This window comes from Arctopsyche grandis, chromosome 13 (assembly GCF_051622035.1).
Source record: "Arctopsyche grandis isolate Sample6627 chromosome 13, ASM5162203v2, whole genome shotgun sequence".
Lineage (NCBI taxonomy): Eukaryota > Metazoa > Arthropoda > Insecta > Trichoptera > Hydropsychidae > Arctopsyche > Arctopsyche grandis.
Window position 1 is genome coordinate 26,827,462 of NC_135367.1, and position 22,751 is coordinate 26,850,212.

A 22,751-nucleotide genomic window follows, 5' to 3' on the forward strand; every position below is an offset into this window, starting at 1 on the left:
TCACTTCCGATGTTTCAAATCGCGATTTGAATGCGTCTAACTTGGTGGAAGAGATATTAAAAAAAACCGGAACCTTTGCGGATGCCGTACGTAAGCAGACTAATAAAACCAACAAAAATAATAGCCAATCGAAACTACCTCCTGTGCCGAACGCATCGAATAATGTTACATCGAATAATGTAAACAAGCGGGGAGCGTCAACCAGTGGCGGCGCTTCGAAAAATGTTACATCGAACGATGCAAACAATCAGGGAGTGTCAACCAGTGCTGGCGCTCCACTAGCTGAAAATGATAACAACGATAATTTCAAATTAGTTAAAACGAAAAAAAACATTAGACGAAGTGCCAACTTAAGAGGCACTTGCAAGGATTCTGAATTGCAAGCTGTAATTCCAGAATCTGAAATTTACATCTCTAGATTCTCGTTAGAGACGAATGTCGAAATAATTAGTACATATTTAAAGAAAAAAGTAAATTTCAAATTCACCTTAAAAGAACTACCATCTCGAACAAAATGCGGTTTCAAGTCTTTCATTGTTGCAACTGAAGCCACGAATGCAACAAAACTGCTCGTGCAAGATTTATGGCCGACCGGAATTGTTTTCCGACGTTTCCGAAAAAACTATATTAATGGGGGACAAAACAATAACAATCGTCAGCTATAATTGTTGCTCTTTTCGACGTACTGAATCCTACATTTCCAAACTATGTAATGAGGCCGACGTTATTTTGTTACAAGAAACATGGTTTTTAGAATTTGAAACTGTATACTTGAGAAGATTCCATCCATCATTTGAAGGCACTGGTACTGGTACAGTGGACAGCGGTAATGGACCTTTAGTTGGACGTCCCTATGGTGGTGTTGGTATATTGTACAAAAAAACTTTTACAGTCACCCAAATTGACCTTCATAATCCGAGATTACTTTGCATTAAACTTCAGCAAGGTGATATTGAATTTTTAATTATTAATGTATATATGCCGACGGCAAAACCAGAAAACTTTGAAGATTTTACTACTTGCTTGGGCATTGTTAATGCCGCTATTGAAGATCATAGTCGCTCGAATTTTATTGTCATGGGTGATTTTAATGCTCATCCTGGCTCTTTATTTTGGAACGAACTACTATCCTTCTGTGAAGAAAATCATTTGAGGATTCAAGATTATGCGTGTCTTCCATCTGATACATTTGCATATGTTAGTGACGCACACGGCTCCTTACGGTGGTTGGATCACTGTATCACATCTGAAGGAATTTTAGGATCCATTCAAGATTTTAAAGTCCACATTGACGTAGTATGGTCAGATCATCGTCCGCTTTTTGTTATAATTGCTTCGAATGGTCTGAATCGTTCGAGACCATATCACAATTATCGTCAATTATTGCGTGGCATCCATTGCAACTTAGATGCCACGCAACCCTTCCGACATAATTGCATATTCACTAGAAATAATTAACTCTTTGGATCGTATTGTATGTGATAATAATCTTCAAAATTGCAATTTGAGAAAATGCACTGATACTGAGCATAGGACTTCCATTAATTACCTCTATCATTCGATTGTAGATGTGTTGAGAAATGCCGCTTCGACATAATTATTATTATTATTATTTATTATTATTATTATTTATTATTATTATTATTTATTATTATTATTTATTATTATTATTATTTATTATTATTATTATTTATTATCAGTAATATTTATATATTTACTTATGTATTTATTTATTTATTTTTTGTTTACTATTTTTCAATACTTTTTTTTTATTATCTATATATTATTTATATGGGCGTTGGGGATTGCACTATTCTCCTCATCGTCTGGAATAAAAGCTATTATTATTATTATTATTATTATATTATCCGACTGCCGATTCCGATTTCGACTTCGATTTTGAATTTGGATTTTATAATTTTACTATTATTTTTTCATGCATAATTTAATTGACATGACCGATTCCCGATTTCTGTTTCAGTTCCGATTCCGATTAATCATTACTATTCATATTGTAACTTTATTTTAAATCACATATCAATCCAAAAGCACCAGTTGAAAATTCAACCCGTTAAAGATTCTAAGAAATGAGACTGTTGTTAATTTAAAAGTTATTTAATTAAAAATTTACAAATTTGACGATAGACGTCTCTGTGCATGTTAGTTGATATATATTTACCTTGTACAATACAAACTAGCTGAACCCTGCATGCGTTGCAATGCCACAATAACGCATGCAATTCCCGTTCCCGTTCCCGTTTCAAGTAATGATTGGAGCTCAACTAACGTCTCTTCAAGGCCGTGTCGTCATAAACCAACTGGTAACGTGATTACCAACGAACACATTTTCTTGACTACACAATGGCGCTTCAAACTTTCGCGTCGGTAAAATTGTAATTACGGATATTATTATTAAGAGCTTTTTTCCCCTTTTTTCCACACTAAGATTCCCGGACATGCATACAACAAATACTGAAAGTTCCATCGTAATCGGTAGAGTAGCTTAGGAGCCTATACAAAACAGACAGTTGCCCGGCTTCGCTCGGTATTTGTAATATAAACCGCTTAAACATGACTAATCTAATAGTAACTCATTTGTTTTTTTTTTTATTAAATTGACTGTCACGAACAAACAAACATATATACTAATTCTCTTTCGAAATTATATGTATACCAGAATCCGGTGGCTGTGCTCCCGGCGCCTTCACCCCCGGGGACTTCAAATCCTTTGAATTGAAAAAAATCAAATCGGCGCCTATGAATCGAATAAATCGAATGCGTTTTCTACGAACCAACGAACGAAGGTTACATACATATATACAAAGTCTCTTTCGAAATTATATATTAGATACTTGAATCGAATGTACAATTTTTCCGGCCAAGAAGGAGCGTTGGGGGTTTTAATTTTTGCAAGAAACGCTTAGATAAATATAAAAAAAATAATATCGTCTTAATTTTCATCTTCTGCTAATATGTCAACAAAACACTTATACAGTTTTGTTAACAATGCGCACAGCTTAAAGCCATCGTTCCAAGCAATCAAATCCTGTCAGATGCAGACAGATTATTCATCCGACAAAATCTGAGACAAACACCGTGCTTTTGACAGTGTACCTCACGTCACTAATTGAGACGAATTAATGTTAGAAACACTCATAAAAACATCTAGCCCATATACATATGTATGTACATATGTATATGCAATACTTCTGAAAATGGCCTCGCACTTGAGACTATTCTATCGAATAATACGCGAGCTGATGTAAAACTCTTGGACTACATATGTATGGTGGTTAGTATTACAGAAAATGGAGGGTGGCTTTCATTTATTTATGACGATGCAAAATAGCGGAAAGTGTCGGTTGAAGGGGATGAAGGGGTCGTGCTACATTTTCGCTCGTAGTAAGAGGGTTGGTTGAATTATTTATCAAAAAGTGGAAAAGCCCACGTGTGGTGGCTTATTTGTTTCGTATGTAGAAACACGTATAACGGATAATTATGAATATTACTCAATGGAATTTTGTTCGAGGTATGTGGTTTTTAAATATCTTACATGTCAGTGTTGTTATTTGAAATGGGTTTCGAACATATTTTTGTATCAGTATTCGGTGAAGTCACTGACTAAACCACCTTCGTGACTGAGAGTGTTCCAAGCTGGTCGATTGAATCTTCTTCCTAAAGCTGGAAACACTCCAGCTAATCTGTAAAATCATTAATTAGAAAACTTCTCACTTTTGCATCAAATGATCAGGTAATGGAACTATGTACATATAATCTATGATTTGTATGAATTAATGAGTTTTAGTAGTCTTCAGTTGAGATTTGTGGATTTAAATAGTGATCAAACAAAATCATTCAATTTTATACGGCAGAAAGTAGTATGTAGGTCTTATGGTATGACAACGACTTTCACTTCCAGTTGAGCGATTTTTCTCGTTTTATTTTGTATTTGTAAATTGTTTAAATATGTAATGTGAATTTGTGAATTTTTAATAGGAAAAAAGCTATCAAAGCTCTAATGAATTTTCATTGTAATCCTGTCTTCTATGGACTTTCAGTTCTAATATTTTCCGTAATATTATTAATATGTATTATAAAAATCTAAATTATATAAGTTATTAATGTTGATGATATGAATAATTTAAAATAAATATAAACTTGATATTAAATAAATTAAATTAAATAGTATTTATTACAAATATTATAAAAGGAAAAGTTTCCAGTCAAAACGACTTTTTATAGAGTGCTTCAACGGTTGATTAATTTAAAAACAAAAACAAATGTTAATTTTGATCATAAAATCATTTACCGCTCGAATAAGTGCATTTATGTAAATAAAAATTTATTAAGATTGAAAACCAATTCAAGTAAATGTAGTGAAATATAAAACTGACCCAATAAATGCTTGAGTAAAGAAAATATTTTTGTCTTTTAAAATTCGCTAGTTAATTAGATACACGTGTTAATTAGATACACTAGATAACGAGTTATTTAGATACAAATTTTGGCGCAGCAATACTATATTTTGAGCTTATGTCAAAAACCTGTCAACATTTCTCATTTTTCAAACGCTTATTCAACAAATAGAGTAAAGATCCGCCTCAGTAAGTAAAATATATGATTTGTTTGTTGCTCACATTAAATACCTGAGAGATTCATCGGCCAGAAGACAGTGGAAGATCTATTGTTGTGGATTATTGTATATATACATACATATGTAGGTATAATATGCAAATACATATATTTATACTCTCCGAAATTTTTTCATAATACCTCGACTTTCGTGGAAAAATTCCGACACATGAAAAAAATCCGGATATACTAGTAACTTTAAGTGGAAGGAAAACCAGTCAAATGAGAACGTGATACAATAGATGCCCCCAGAACTTCCGACACGAAAAAACACTCTAATCCCACGAGCCCGAACCTGGAGAATTCAAAGTCAAGCAAATATGCACAGGATGATTCGAAAATAAAATAAATGTAATACGCAAATAAATCAAATCGGTCTTTGCCACATAATCAGTTATGGAAAACCATATATTATGTACATACATACATATATTATATTAGAGACGGATAAGCGATTTGCCCGAATCCCATGAGAACCCTTCATTTTGTTGGCAATGCTCTTGTGAACTTCCGAGCCATTAGTTCACATGAATTATTACATTATTCTGCCATCGAATCGTTCATCACAATCAATCAAATAGTAGCCCCATACTCGATTAATTCAATTGTACAAAAATATGTGATCATAAAACTTCATCTGTTGTTATTACAAACATATGTAGATTCAAAAAGATTATTTGAATCTTGTTATAAATAAATAGCATGTATATATATGTAATACTATTCATTAAGATGTAGAAAAAAATATCGATTTAAAAGCGTTTGAAATTTGAATTTCTGAAAAGTCCCTGACGTTTATCCAGTTTTTAGTTTTAAACATAGATGGTGGTAGTCAAATAAAATTATTTGTATTTTTATTCAAAATAATAATTACATACATACAAATTTTATTTTATTTTACATAGATATGTATATACCTGGAAGGCCTGACAGGTAGACCCCAATGCGCCTTTTTAGACAATTAATTACTAGCATTGCAGCATTTTTATTACATAAATCGCTGTGTTTCATTAACGTAAATTAAAAATGAATTAATCCACAGAGACATCTATGGATTTGGACTTGTACACATTTTTTTACATATTGTACATAAATCAAATTCAGATACTTCTGACACGGCGGGAAGGATGATTTTTTTGTCAATTTGATGGAGGAACTGTTTCAACAATGAATTCAGATATATTGGCAAACTCTGATAAGAAATGTTCGACTTGGAGTCACAAATATCCAAGTCTGACCGGCAGTATTAAAGATTAGCACGGGATTGAACCAGGTAACCTCTCGGTGCTAAACATAAACGCAACCACCGAGCCATACTGCTGGCTAAACGTGTATAAATACTACGAAGGCGTAACAAATAAACCCCAACGCACCCCCTTGGTCAATTATAAACATCGATATACAATTTTTAGAATAATTTTAACAAAGCGTCATAGAGACATCTTGTTATTTTGACAACTTTTTGAAAAACTTACATTTTCAAAGCATTTTTTTTTTATTATAATAATCGTCAAATTTCAATATGCTGAAAACCTCGAAATTTTCAAGAAACTTATGGACAAATTTGCAGCAGTTTTATGCATATCAGCGAAATTAGAGATACTAAAACCTTAAAAATTGCGAAAAATGGGTATAGGTTGCCAATTTCTTGGAACCGTTTCTATGAAAATCAGATTTATTGACAAACTCTGATAGGAAGCGATTGACCTGGATCAAATCAAGGTTATTATATATAGTATTTGCATGGTAAGGAATGTGAAGACAGGATACACGCAATATGTAGATCTGTTTTGGTAAGAAATTTTATGGAAAAATTTTTTTTTGTGGAGCCACAAATATAATATGCTCAAAGTTTAATATATTTATCTACTATCTTTTCATACTTCTATTATTGATGGTAAAAATATTATTGATTGTTTTAATAAAAATACAAAATTAAAAAGTACATATAATTGAGATCCCTGTACTTAGCTTTTTTAAATTTGGTTCAAATGATGCGAGATTTACTTAAGTCTGGAGCTGAATTCAATCAATTTCTATATTTGTCTTTTTAAAATATATGAAGAGAAAGGTCTCTCAACCAGTTCAGTGCTATTAATCGGCGTCAGAAATTTGAGCGCTATGTCATAAAGCTGTTCATATTCTTCACTAATACCTAGCCAAAAATTAATAACCTTATTTATTTCGAATTCAGTTTTTTAATGCTATAATTTGAAAGTTCAATCAAGTTCTCTTTTTCCTTAGTAGTTGTCCGAAAATGTTCGTTATCAAAGGGGTTTGAAATCAAATTGTTTGCTTCTAAAAGGTTTGGGGAAGCACTGCGTAAAAGACGATTTCAACTATATTAAATAATCAATTATTTTTTCACGCACAAATATCCCGAGACATACGACTCTTGTTTTCAGATAAGAAATTATGTAAAGTTTCAAATACTTCAGTTTGATCATTTTCGATACATAAATCTAATTTCCTAATCATATGTACTTTCAATTTTATGTGGAACTTTAAAGATTATTATCGAACTGTTCTCAAGTGTCAAATTGAAGTTATTTATTTATTGGAGCGAAAACACGGTAAATTTAAAAATGTACTCCAAAATCCATGCCGGATCTGAGGGAAAACGTATCGATTGTCAGATTTTCGATCATCGACTGTAGTACATATTGACGTCAACGATGACTAATTAAGATAATGTTTAATCTAGTTTTTTTTACCCGGCTTCGCTCAATATTTGTAATATAAAAAGCTTAGACATGGCGAATCTAATAGTAAATATTCAATTGTTTTTTTATTAAATTTATTTTAATCGAAAAAAATATAATATTCAACCAATTGAATTGTCGTCATTGAAATTTTATTTTGTTTTCGAAGTTCCCAAACAAAGATACAAAGTCTATTTCCAAAATATATATTAGATATAAAAAATATTTCTATTTTTATGATTGTAAATCATTCATTTCTGCATGTCCGCCATTACTGATTTTTTTTCGCGTACCACAGGTTGGGAAACGCTGCCCTAGACAATTGACACATTTAAGAAATTAAGTAAGTAAGGATTGGGTGGGAAAGTATTAAGTTGGTTTGAATGTCATCTGAATAATAGAAGACAGAATGTAAAAATCAATGAAAGAGTTTCTAAAAATTTGATTATTCCATATGGAGTACTCAAATTTTATACTCACAGGGTTCTAAATTAGGGCTTCTGTTTTTTATTTTATATATTAATGATTTGGTGGAATTATTTGACGTATGTAAAGTTCATATGTTTGCGGATGGTACGTTAATTTATATTGTAGGTGATGATGTGCAAGGGAATTACAGTATGTAAGTGATTGGTTATGCGAGAATAAACTGAAAGTGAACTCAAGTAAGACTTAGATAATGTGGATGAATAATAACAGCGTTGTGAGTAATGTGATTTAGATGGGAGAGTGGCAGAAGTAGTAGATAATATTAAGTATTTAGACATTTATTTGGATTATAAATGAAGTTTTAAGGTGCACGCAGATTATATTATTAAAAAAATGGCAAAAAAGTTAGTGTACTTTGTAGGTTAAGAAATTTATTAAGTATAAAAAGTAAAATATTAATATATAATTGTACTGTACGGCCTCATACTGTATATTGCGCTTTAATCTATTTAGTGGATTGTGTATTGATAAATTGCAGAAAGTGCACAATAGAGCAATGCGTGCAATTTTGAATGTGAGGAAACCTAAGAATGTTAGAAGTATGTTAGATGAATTGAAATGGTTGGGTATTAGAAATGGCTTTAAATTAAATAAACTTAATAATTACATAGTAAGGAATAGAGATTTACATAATTACTAGCTTTATTGCCGGCTTTGCACGGGGTGTATAAAAAAATTAAAAAGGAATGAAAAAAAAAGTTTTTGATTTCTTCTTAAAAATTAAAAAAATATATTTATTTATTTTATTAGGAGCGGCGTAATAACATTGGTGCTTTCTTTAAGGGTGTTAATGGATACCTCTGTGGTAGATGATGTAATTATATAAGTTAATAAATGCAATGTTTGGCATTATAATATTTTGTAAACGTTACTAATTATATGTAGTTTATTTTTTGTCAATTATGTTATATTATAGTTATAATATTAATTGTCACTTTTGTTATATATTCATTAGCAATTTGCTACAAATAAATAAATTTATTTTTGTATCTTTATTACATATATAAAATCGTTTAATTTATGTAGAAAAAAAAATACGCTTCATTTTACATTTATGTTATATTTGAAAAATACTCCACGGAATTGAATACCGAAAACAACACTATATTTTTATATAAAAACTAACAAAAATCGGTTCGCTGTTTCATCTTAAGAAGAAAATAATCGAAATCTGCGTATTTATGTGCTTATTTTTTCGCACGAACTCGTTCAAGAAAAAATCATGCGCGAACTTTATAGAGGTATCGTCAGAGGAATCGACGATACTATCTTTTTCTTTACGAATATTTTCACGACGTGCATCGTATTTAATATGATACAAACCGAATGTTTTATATTATATGTATGTATGTATATGTATGTAATACCTACCTACGGTAGTATACATATAATAAAATACGTAGAAAGATATATTTATATATCTGAATCATGCCTGCGAAATACATTCGGCATGTTTGGTTTCACGTATGATTTACTTACATCACTTCGAAAATAAATTACGACGTTCGAATCGCTTGAAAATATTCTCAAAAGCAATACAAGACCCTCGAGATTCCGTATTCGCGTATCGAAAATACCAAACTTACAATATCGTCGGTTTAATATATATATGTACATATTATACATATGTACATAGCAGGTTTATAATATGAATATTCAGTGAGTGCTTTCGTTCTGCGAATAATCAAAATTAATCATTTTTTCACATTATTTTTATTATATTATTTGTATATTACATTATGCTATTTCATTTATCGTTTCTCGACGTGAAACATTTGTTCTGTTTGTACAGCAAATGGAATCCTCTTCCTGTGACGTTGCCATTTGTTCGAAACACGAACGAAATCGGTCCAGAGCCCATTTCTGAAACATTTATGAAAAATAAATAATAGTTTTATCGTTTCAAATTTTATTTCAATAGCTTGTGTAACACATACGTAATAAAAAAATCCTCTATTCATATTCCAAATAGGCTATAATCACACACAAAAACGATTCCATACGAATTTTTATATTAAATTTGTTTAATTGCATATGTATATATGTACATACATGCATATGAATAAGAAACATTGACTAGTGGTTAGCATATCTTGCTATGATCAGTGTGGTTATGAGTTCAAGTCACTCTGATTGCTGCTGGCCAGACCTTGGTTTGTAACCAGGTCGGTCGTTTCTTATCAGAGTTCGCCAATTTTTCTGATTTTAATTGAAACGGTTCCTGCAAAATTGGCTTTCCCTCCCCATTTCTCACACGAAATCTTGAGTTATTGTGTTATATCTCAGGATTCACTGTGTTTCTCTCCAAAGATGTCTCTTTGGATGTTTATTGTATAAATTCGTATTGTTGTATATAAAAATGTTTATTGTATTGATCGTTTTGTATACCATGTTTATTGATATTATTGTATACGATGTTTGCAATGTCACGTATGGTTTCGAATTGTGTAATGATTATGTATTAAATACATATAATTTCTTGATTTGTATAGTACACTCATCGAATTGGAGTGATCTGTAATGACGAATGTACAATGATTGATTAAATAAAAATAAAATAAAATATATGTACATAAATATTTTATTTTTATTCTATTTTATTTATTCAATCAAACAAGAACACTCGGCTTTACAGATCGCTCCAAAGCGACGAGTGTACTAATAAAGATCAAGAAACACTAGATTATAGATTAAATACATATAATACATAATTATTATTATGTATTTTACCTAATTTACGACTATTTATGCTATCATATTATTATTAGTTATTAGATTATTTATGCTAATTTATGCTATCCACTCCACGCTGCTAGTTGTTATTATATTTACATATGTATATATGAATAATAAAAATTTAATAAACGATAAAAAGGGGTACGTAAAAAATAAAAATAAGCCATAAGAATGTATACCAGATATTTTATAATCATAAAATTCTTTAGTTAATACCTACATACATATTATAGATATATTGTAGATACATTTATAAACATATACAAGTGACTGTTATAAAAGCAGAAAGCAAAAATTATAAACGTCACAACTAAGAAGAATATATTTTACAAAATAAAAAAAATCGTTGTATTGAAAATCAATTTCTACTAAAAATTCCTACTAAATCCCTATCCCAACTAAAAAGTTTAAACTAAGCTGAAGGGGACAATATTTAAATCTTATTAAGAAACTGTTAAAGAATTTTCCTTGAGAAAAATTGAATTGCGTCTCGTTAAATACATTGAGAATTAAGCTAGTATAAAAAAATAATAAAAAGGATATTTGTAAAAAATTAAGCTCATGTAGAGCTTGTGGCCATCAATGTTTCGGCTAGAGTGATTGTCAGGGTTAAAATTACATTTTTTTATAATTCAAACGAAAATAAAAAATAGTGTGGCCAGAACACTATCCCAATAAACATGTTTCAATAGAAAAAACTCAATATAAAATAGTATTAATAGTGGGAAAAAATCCCAAGTGAAAATACGTACTTTTGACTTTTGATTTGAACTGGACGACTTCTTCGAGAGATTTGAAAGCTGAAAAGTACTACATACAAATGAAAGATATAATAACCGACTATAGATTCCAATATTCATTTTGAACAGAAAATTGACAGATTTTGAGACATCGACCGAACAACACCAAGATATAGAAAAATCGCGCGATTTAAAAAATACATATATCTCCGAATCTCGAGCCAATCAACATTACCAGATTTGTATTCACTGGGCATAGATCTATAAGAAAAGTCATATTTCGTCTCTGAACCAAAAAAAAAGTCGTAATTTGTCGAACAGTGTTATTAAAATCTGTAAAATGCTTTAGACGACGCTCTGTATTTTCGCAAAGTTTGTCATTTAAGAGTTAATTAATAAAAAGCACCTGTAACTGGAGCGTTGACCGTGAAGTCTTCAGTTATACTGGCATCATTCAACCTCTCTCCACACAATCTAATTCCATTGACAACCATAAAATCATCAGGACAGTTAAATATCTCTGCACCAGCTTGGTTTGGAGGTATCAGCGGTATTCCTTCTGCAAGTGAAAAACATTATCTTCAAATAAATTAAACTAGTTTAATTTATTTGATCAGTTCAAAGTTCGAATTAGTGCAAGAGCTTATCCATCAATGCGGGAATTGAAACGAAAACACTTTGAAGGCTTACAGAAAGCACCCCATCCCATGACTAATCTGGGATTAACAAATGTTGAGGACCGCTGTCTCCGACGATGTTTAAGCTTATGCGTATCGAGCTCTTGCATAAATGGAATAAATTTTCTTACTGTACGTAACTTTTGCCCTTAGTTAAAATTACTAAATTTAAAGGATTTCCTCAAAATCATACTGGACAGAACCTGTTGTATGGCTTTTAATCCTATACGGCTTTTTATCATATATAAGTAAAGCTATGGATATATAGTTTGTGAAAACTTTTGTCAACATGAAAAGTTTTGAATATTTTATCGAACAAATATTGACGTTTCTCGTCAATATTTGGAGAATAATATTATTATAATATATTGAAAATAACTTTTCGCAAAACAGCTTCAAACGACGTTCCAATAGAAGAAAACCGTTAACGAATTTTTATATCATCATTATCTAATATATTGTAGCATATGCTAAAAGGAGCCGCCGTTATAATTGGTTTTCGAGGATTATCTCCAGGCTAAGTGCAAGTAGGCTAAACAATGACCACCAAATTGGCTTAGTAACGGCACCCGGTCCCTTTTTGGAACTGACAGCGATAGCGTGGGACTAAGTGCAGTGGGAATGCATATCCGGGTCCATGCCTAAACAATCGGGAACTAACCGGACGTCGAAGATGCAGGGAGTGACCTGTCCTTTATAAACGGGTACTTAGGCGATATCAAGGCATTCTGGACGGAGCACTGCCATTGTGTGTATCTCCTTAATCACCAATAAATGCTGTGAAATGAATTTGGCCTTTCATTTGGATCCTCCACCTACCCCTACGCAACAATATAATTTCGAAAGAGACTTTGTATGTAAGTAAATATTGTTAGTTGGAAAATGGTTGAAAACTTCGAAAACAAGTAAAAATTTCCATGACGACATGGGGACATCATTTATTATATTCACCGATCGATCCATTATTTTTACCCACCAAATTTTTTTACTTTATCTATGTACGTAGTAACAATAGATGAAGTTTTGTGATCAAGCGAAAATTCGAACTCGAGATTTTGACTGATTCGAACTCAGAATCGAATACTGATCACGTTTTTATGATCTAAAAAAAATGTGTGTGTGTGTGTGTGTCTGTGTATTTTTTTTTTACTGATCAAACTATGAATTTTTTAATGATCGGTTAAATTGAAGCTGGAAAATTGTCGATCTGCTTCACGAGTCCGCTTGACTTACATACATATATACTAAAATTTTATTCTCTAATGTCAGACTGGATTTTCTTCCTATCAACCAGTTCATTTTGTGTAGTCGCTGGGTGAGTTCCTGTCTTTTACTTTTGATGTGATCTTTCCATGTCAGTATATGGTTTAATGACTTTAATTGACAACGTGCAACACTCTCTCAACTGTCAAACCTTAGCAAACAGTTGACTTCTGTCTCGAACAGAGACCATACAAAAATAAGTCAATTTCGATTGGTTCACCGATAAAAATAAATAGAAATAATACGAAAATAAAGGTCGAATATTCTCATAAATCAATATTACCTGAATCATAGTTTAAAATTTGAAATTCAAATTGCTCATTTTCATCTGCTGTGCTGTACGTAATGCTGCACGTTCCCGTTGCTCTCTTTATGCATATGGCATAGTTTAAATTATTCTGAAACGTCGTAAATCCAATACAATTTTATAATACATTAAATAATTCAAACGTCAATGTTATGCGATTTCATCGAACACTTACAAAGTATCCCGGCTGTCTATAGGCCGCAATACTCGACTGAAGCTGATAATTGAACGATTCCAAAACTCCCTCTGGTTCAGTGTGATATTGCAAACATCCAGCTGGAGCAGCCGAGATAGATTCCGGTTGAATCTGACAAACTTCAATCTGAAATAGTCGAGTTGCTCTCGACGGGCTCAGAACTGAAACGTAGTATGGACCTGAAGCTTCACCCACTTCCACGTACACTGAAAGTCAAATGTCAATACATATTGTACATACCACTTTATTGTCTAGTAATCCTCATGCTTCGACAAACTTTCAACTAATGTTATATGCTTGTTTTGTACTACATGCATATGTTCATATACGTTTGCTCTGTGTGAGTACACTATAATCTTGCGAGTGCAATTGCACCTGCATCAAAAGCAATTAGAAATAATGAGCAGTTCAAATGCAGCGAAATAGTCTGACAGACTATGTACTACATATATGTATATATATATATATATATATATATATTCTAGGTTTTAAATTGAATCAATATTTCACCGCGTTTATATTGGAGATGCACAAACATTTGATACATTTTCTTTCAGATAAAAAATCTAAATATAATTTATTTTATTTTATCTATATATTTACTAGTGCTTTTACCCGGCTTCGCTCGATATTTGTTATATAAACCACTTAAACATGACTAATCTTATAATAAAAAATTTATTAAATTTATTTTAATAGCTTTATTTATTATTTGAATAGCCTGCTGCAAAGCCTGCATAAGCTTCTGCTTAGCGCCGAGAGGCGCCGGGTTCGATCTCATGAGCTGACCTCGATTAAAAAAGTTTTTTTTTGTGTATATCTGTAGTGCTCCAGGTCAATCATTTCCTTTCAGAGTTTGCCAATTTTTCTGATTTTCATTGAAACAGTTCCTGTAAATTGGCATTTCCTTTCCAATCTCTCTTGTAAATCTCAAGTTATTCATCGTCTTGAGGTTTGCCAATTTCTATAATAAAATGCTGCGAAAATTTCTCCATAGATGTCAATGGGTTGATGTTTGTATGCATTCGCATTGTATAAAAATGCTTGTATTAATTGTATTATTGTATTGTATCTATACACTCGTCGCTTTGGAGCGATCTGTAAAGGCGAGTGTACGTGTTTGATTAAAGTAAAATTTAAGAATCATTCTTTTTAAAAAGTACATAGTTAGCTAAGTTAACGGACATTAAAAATTTTAGAAAATATAGAGTGAAAAAAGAAAAAGTTATAGGCGTTTAAACAATTGAAATCTGACATGCCGAAAAGTGAGAATAGTCTAAACAAACGGTGGATAAACGTCAACGACTATCTTGCCGGACAGATTTCAAACGCGTCTTACACGATATTTTTGCACCATCGTAATGGCGAAGTATCCATTTACTTATATTGATGACCAAAATGAGCAATATAGCAAAGTATGAAAACGATCGGATAAGAGGAAAACTTTTTCCTGTAATTGTAGTCGTAAGTGAAACGTAAAGGAGGTTTGTAAAAATGGTTCACGAACAATTGACGATTGAGACGACTCTACATTCGTCTCACTCGCGCGACACTTGCTCTGGAAGCAACATCTCCTTTTGCATATGTATGGACTTGATTTTCTTTTTATGTGTTGACTTTCGCTTGATTTTTTACATACCTCCTTTACATTTCACATGGCTTTCGTGTCAGTGGTCATTTTTATCTCTTATCCGATAGTTTTCATACTTTGCCATATTGCTCATTTTGGTCATCAATACACGTTAATGTATCGTCTGCCATTACGTTGGAGATAAAATATCGTATACAACGCGTTTTAAACACGCGGAAAGTAAATCTTCTTGACGTTTAATAAGCGTTCGTCCCGTATCTTCCAACCTGTTCGCCTTGTTATGGCGATATAAGATTTTAATTGTTTGAACGCCTATAACTCACTCTATATTTTATGAAATTTGCTCTATTGTTTCTCGTTATCTCTAATATATAAATATTTATAGTTTTAACTCTCATATGTATATATAAATTTCAAATTTGGCGTGTAGCTTCTTGTAGGGTAATACACGATATATATTGATTTATAGCCAAAGATGTCAAATCTGACATTTCATGGCTAAAAGTATATGTATCTCTTCACGGAGTTTTATCTGCCAGATAAGTATTCAATAATTGATTGATATTTTGTACGTTACGTCCTAAGCTATTTACTTTTATTATGTTATTGCAATTTATTACGTCCTAAATTATTATTCATTATGACCCTAAATATAGATAGCCAAAGTAATGCATGTGGATTTATCGCCGTTGATAATAATAATTGCAATTGTTTAATTAAAAATGTACTAAAAGGATATTTGCTTCTCTACCATATAATGAAAAATAGATTATTGTTAGGGCCCCATAACCCACACCAATATTGAATATCCATTCAAAAACGTAAACATCAAAGGCATTTTAATAAATATAAATATAAAAATGTTTGGAAGAATAAAATAAAATTTAAAAAAATAAACTAATCGTGTTTTAGACAGCATCCTCTGGTTGAAAAGTCACCGCACGCCACTGATACATATGTATGTACATATGTACATTTATGTATAATATAATTAGCCAACGATGCTTCACGTTGTTCTGGTAGACTAAAGTTGAAAATAAAACGACAGGCTACCATTAAATAGTATACCAAATATGTAGGTCTTGAAGTGAAAACTATTGATTTGCATCGTGATGGAACTTTATATTGAAGAAAATTTTGGTGTTGAACGATATAGTACATATATACATATGTACTATATCGTTACACAAACTTGTAAGTTCATTTTTGACTAAAGGCAATACATATATTGTCATTCACAATTAATCCGAAATATAAATGATATAAAAATAGCATTAAAAGTGATAACAATATACATAAAGGTCGATTTCATTCTCGCCTGACCAAAATGTAATTCTGGATTTGCGAGTCTTCAAAGTTAGTGTAACGATATGTATGTACGTGTATACCGTATAAATTTGAATAATTTAGCATTAGCAGACAAACGTAGAAAGTGGGGTATAAAAGTCGACTTAATTACGAAGAAAGTAAAAATGATACGACCAAACAACACAACCGGCAAATTGACATGAAAGGAATTAATTCCGATTGAGGTGTTTTTACCGCGTAAACACTCGGTAGACCATAACAAGATAGATATCAAACAGATACCCACTCCATTTTCAAGCAAGTGTCGTTATTCGAAACGAGAAAGTTCATAGGTACATATGTAGATTAATTCATCGCGGCACGTGAGCAAATTTTGACGAAACTACACGTGCAAATTAAATGTCTGATAAAATATAAATTTGATACGCCTCTTGATTTGTATAACATGCCCTGTCTCGCTCGCACTAGCTCGATTGTCACGCTAAAAAGGGAGATGGACAGATTTGTATGCTAGTTGTTGACCCTTACAGCTCGAAGGCTTATGTGTACCTATAGTGCGCTTCAAGTTCGCAGCGCTCGTACGTCTACTTGGAATCGCCTTTAATAGAAATTAATATTTTAATATTTTTTCACACCACACGATCTTTTTTTACAAACCTCTTTTATGTTTCACTTACGATTACAATTCAAGAAAAAATTTGGTCATCAATATAAGTAAATGGATCCTCCGCCATTACGATGGTGCAAAAATATCGCGTTTGAAAACTCTCCCACGAAAAAGTGCCTGACGTTAATCGCCCAAAATGTTCAGTGGCATTGTTCGCCCACTGTGCTCGCCTCGGCGTTTTCTTGGTGAATATCCATTTTCGCCGTCAACTAGCTTTAATTTCTTGACCGCCTATAACTATTTCTTTTTTCACTCTATATTTTATAAAATTATTAATTTAACATTTTTACGGTGAGTAGTGAATTACGTTTATAATGACGCTGAAACTACCCCCCCCCCCCTTCCCTCCTCTCCCGCCAGTTTATTCTCTCATTTAATTGTTATTTCTTTATTTATTATTATTATTAATTCTGTCATTTATTCAGTCAACACATTCATATTAACCAGCAGCGTGGTCTAGTGGTGAGTATTGAATTATTTTGTACTTTATGCCACCTGTTCGATTCCCACTAAGAGTCTCGTTGTTGATCAGACCTTGGTTTGTTGAGGTCAATCGTTTTTTATCAGAATTTGCCAATTTTTATGATTTTCATTGAAACGGTTCCTGTAAAATTGACTTTTCCTTCCCGATTTTCTGTTGCAAACCTTGAGTTATTGTTATATCTCAGGTTTCGTCAGATTTCTCACCATAGATGTCTCTGTGGTTGTTTATCGAATGTAAAAAAAGTAATAAAATGTAATAAAATTCGTATTGTTACATGAAAGTTATTCATCGTTATTAATCGTATTTATACGATGTTTGTAATATCTGACCATAGATGTCGGGTATTGTTTCGATTTACATGTGTATGTATGTAATAATTATTTATTTAGATGTCTCGTTAATTATGAGTTTTCAATGTCTAGTAATAAATTAGCCATAGTGACGACCTGGAGCTAATCTGTAATGTCACTATGGCGAAATTGTAAAAAATAAAAAAATCCAAATTTAAAGTAAAATATTTATTTTAAATTTGCTCGAGAATATGTACCTATTATTTATATACAATTACCCTAATTTTCCGCAAATGCTAAGAACGAAGAAAACATATATAAAGTTTAACTATTTCTTTTGAGGTTTAGCCCCCCCCCCCCTAAAGACTCCTGGCTACAGCCGTGAATTGCATCATCTACACCCCCATCCCCTTTCCACAAAAACTTAAGTGACGTCATAGATTCGATTTTCGCAATCTTCAAATACGTATCAAAAACAATTCAACTTTCTACTTCGAAGCCTCTTTTAATTGGATAAATGTTTAATGAAAATAATCGTCCAAATTTATCAATTCCATTCGACAAAATTCGACTTCAAAAGATATAATTGTTCTGAATGGAACAATAAATTGGGTGATTATTCATCATTCATTTCTAATTAATTATCTTTTAAAAATTAAAAGTTGATTTTATTTCCTACTTTTTTTTCCCGTTGACGTTTTAATGTATGAAGAAATGGAAAGGAATTAATGGGTGATTTTAAAATAAATTGAAATCTTACACTTTTGTACATTGTGCAGTCAAAAAATAATGAGACGCATTGAAAAGTTATGGATGTGGTCTGACAAAATATGAATATAGCAACGAAACTTCTTTGATAAATGGTGAAGTTTTCACATTTGCGCTCTAAGGGTTAAAACTTACTGTGCTGTCCATTGTTGATTCCGCAAATAATTGGCACCACATTGTTGACATTTTGCCCCGTTATCACAAATTGGTCGTCCACACACGTACCATTCCTCGGTGGCTGTAACTTTAAGGGTGGGGATTTATATTTCATACAATTTTATAATATGTAACTGTGAACGGGGGTGAGGGGGGGGGGATTTGCTTGAAAGTTACCTCCATCAACACAAAGCTCAATCTCAACTGCTTGACCTCGAGGCTAGCTTTGTGGATGGTGAGTGTACATGACAATCTATCTTCGGTGGAGCTGGGAAATCCTGGATTTGTAAACGTAGAACAGTTTGAGGATGTCTGCTCGCCACAGGTGTACTGAACTGAAATCGAAAAAAGTTTTAGGAAACCTGATGATTGGATGACTTCCCACTCGTGTACATGTATAAGTTGTTTCACAATGAAACTCTCGCTTTAATACAAAAATGTATGAGACTTAGAAAACATCGATTTTGACCAGAACACTTATATGTATAATTCAACAATCTTATTTATAAAGTAATTTAAATTCATGATTATTATAAGAAAATTTAAATTTATTGGCAGATTTTTTCAATAAAATTAGAGACTCTAGTTGACGCATACCGTAATACTATTAATTTAAAAAAAAAGTAGTCGGAGTCGGTTTTTTTATAACTTCGACTCCTACTCCGACGTTGAAAAAACAGAGAGAGAGAGATGAGAAAAATTAAATATATATACATATGTACATATATACCCAGACAAAAAATACATTTATACATAATCATAAAAAAACAATGGTATTATAATAATAGCAGATAAAGTAAAAATATCAAATGATAAAATTCAAAGTAGGAAATATTTTGCACTTATAGCCAGTACCAATATATGTATAAGAACCAGCCACAAATATGTACATCTCTGAGAGGCCCAAATGAAAGAGAGAAGATCAAAATTCCACTCATACATCACATTCAATTATGAAAATAATTATGAGCGCAGGCTACCAGACAAATAGGTTGAAATAATCTCCGATAACCTACGCTTACCGAGGTGGAATATATAACATTCAGGCTCAGCAGCAACGATTTAATTGTTAAGTCGGATAGCTATTGGAATAGGAGCCATTCGATAAATAACTGTGCGGGCTCATATCTCGGAAACTCTCATATCTCGTAAACGATCACTAACCAACAAAAATCATTACAATATTCGAATTCAATGTGTCAAACTTAGTAGATATTGGTTAGTCTCCGCTCTGATATTTTTTTTTTGTTGCTCAGTGCTATTTAATCTTTCATTGGAAAGTGACAGTATGTACATAGATACAAATCAATCAAAATCCCTACGTCAAATTTTCTCATGATCACAAAGCTTCATATTTTGATACGAGCTAAAGTAAAAATAAAAGCAATTAAAATCAATTAATACCACACACCAAAGCTATCTATATACATATGTAGGTAGACAGCTTAATTACACATCATTACTACTGCATAGATAGATAAATATTGTAGCAAAATCGCACAGACTAAACCATAACTGGACCATTAACCGACTTATCCGTTCTTACGGGAACACATTTGAATAATATACAGATAAAATACATAAGACTCACATTTGCAGCAGACACCGAATCCGTCCGCGCAACTGCCCACTTGTACACCGGAACCGGAAGCGCACTCGATCTCGTGCATACAGACTCCACTGACTCCAGTTCCGGAGACGCACTCCACATTATTGAAATTCACGACTTCGAACAAGTTCAAAAATCTACCCTCAGTCTCCACATCCTTTGAGCTGCCCTTCAAAGTCCTCAAAAGACTGCTCACAGCCTTTACACCCCCGCCGTACAAGTTTGAAACGTTTGACAATACGGGAAGTACGCTTCCATTATCTGACATGCCTTTGATGTCTTTTTTTTCCAGCAAAGGCACTTCGTACATGACTCTGTCACCTTCGGTCCTTGGATCGATTCTGCGCCACGTGTTCAGCGAAATGTTTTTCCTTCGCACTTTGTGAACGTTTCGATTGTGTTTCGGCTTTTGTTCGTCGGCTGGGAAAAAGCGCTCGACGATCGGTTTCCGGAAGGTGTGGTCAACGTTTCCGGTTAAATAATGCCTGTCTGCATCGACGAATGGCGAGCTTTTGTCCGTTAGTGCAATTAAAATCAAAACGTAAAGCACGTGATTCATCATCTGTCTTTTTTTTATCCGCTTCGAACGATCGCTTTGTTTCACTGGAAAATATCACGGGCAAAAACAGTGGGCGAAATTGAACACTGGATTTTTAACATTTCAGCTTTCCATCTGTCGGATAAAGTAAAGGTAAATTATTTTGAATAATATTCAAAGGGACTCACGATTTGAAAGGTTGTTTGTGGCATTCCGAGAATTACAAAAATATGAAATGTATTTATTTTATTTTTACATAGATATATACCAGGAAGGCTTATACAGGAAGATACCAATGCGCCTTCCTGGACAATTAATTACAGAATTAATCCATTGAGACATCTATGGATTTAGATTTTTGGACATAATTTTTACAAATTATACACACAATAAATACAGAAGATTTGTGACAGCAGGAAAGATGATTTTTTGCCAATTTTGAGGAACCGTTTCAACAATGATCCGATAAAATTGGCAAACTCTGATAAATATAAACGATCGATTTGGAGTCACAAATACCCCCAAATCTAACCAGCAGTATGGCGGATCGAACCCACTGATCACTTGGTGCTAAACATACACGCTACCATTAAGCCATACTGCCTTCTAATTTGTTTTACAATAATGTTTTACAGCGTTCAAAGAAATCTGATTTGCCAATATTTTATTTAATGGTTGAATTGGCTCACCAATATTATTGTACAAATTTGGTCAAGGTTATTCTAGGGCAGGATTTCCCAAACTATGTTTTGCGGAACACAAGTGTTCCGCTGAATCTGAATAGGTGTTGCACGACAATATGGAAAGGTTTTATACACTGCAACACATTTAAAGATCTACTTCATATTGAAAGGCGAGTGATGATCAATCTCCACTGATGCTAATGACGTCAAGTGTAGGTACTAGGTGTAGGTAGAGGACCATATTTTCCATAGAGGACATAATAATAGATGGGGTATATTGATGTTACCTGACCGGCTGACATTGTTTTTTGCATAGGCAAGCACTGGTGACTAAAAAAATTCGACAAATTAAAAAAAAATGTTATGGACGAAGCCGTGAAAGTGATAAACTGTAAGATCAAGACTACTGCAATCCAGATTATTTAAAATTTTGTGCAATGTGTAGTGGCCACAAAGCACTTTTATTACGTACTGAAGTGAGATAGCTATCCAGAGGAAAAGCACTCTTAAGAATTAATGAACTTCGAAGTGACTTATTGGTATTGAAGGCACAAAATAATTCAGGACAAAATTTTGTTGAAGTTTTAACAAATACATTCATAGTTGATAAAACTTGCATATCTGGCAGATATTTTTACCAAGTGTAATAAAGTTAATTTATCATTACAAGTAAAAAGTATAACAATTTTAATACTAGAGATAAAATTGTGACAAAAAAAACAATTCTGCAACGAACTCAAAGTTCAGGAACAGGCTCGACGCCACACCAGATATTAAAATGCAACTTAATTACCAATTAGCATATTGTGCCTGATATAATTACACGAAACTATACGCCAAATTTGAAATTTTATATTTACATATGAGACTTACATAAAACTATAAATATTTATATATGAGAGATAATTATAGTGC

The 22,751-nt window shown here is 32.4% G+C and overlaps 1 protein-coding gene across 1 annotated transcript; it reads right to left on the reverse strand.

The window, feature by feature from the left end:
• Nucleotides 1-9,570: 9,570 nt before the first annotated feature.
• On the reverse strand, nt 9,571-20,925 carry LOC143921689 (uncharacterized). Its single transcript, XM_077445041.1, has 6 exons — nt 20,598-20,925; nt 19,184-19,341; nt 18,986-19,094; nt 13,754-13,948; nt 11,706-11,858; nt 9,571-9,686 (listed from the first exon to the last, which is right to left on the reverse strand). The coding sequence occupies exons 1-6, from the start codon at nt 20,923-20,925 to the stop codon at nt 9,571-9,573; spliced, it is 1,059 nt and encodes a 352-aa protein (XP_077301167.1).
• Nucleotides 20,926-22,751: the final 1,826 nt, after the last annotated feature.

Coding starts and splice junctions, on each gene's coding strand:
- LOC143921689 (XM_077445041.1), bottom strand. CDS start 20,925: ATGTACGAAGTGCCTTTGCTGGAAAAAAAAGACATCAAAGGCATGTCA. Junction 11,859..13,753: donor CAATTATCAGCTTCAGTCGA/GTATTGCGGCCT, acceptor TTTCACTTGCAG/AAGGAATACCGCTGATACCT. Junction 9,687..11,705: donor GGTCAACGCTCCAGTTACAG/GTGCTTTTTATT, acceptor TAAATGTTTCAG/AAATGGGCTCTGGACCGATT.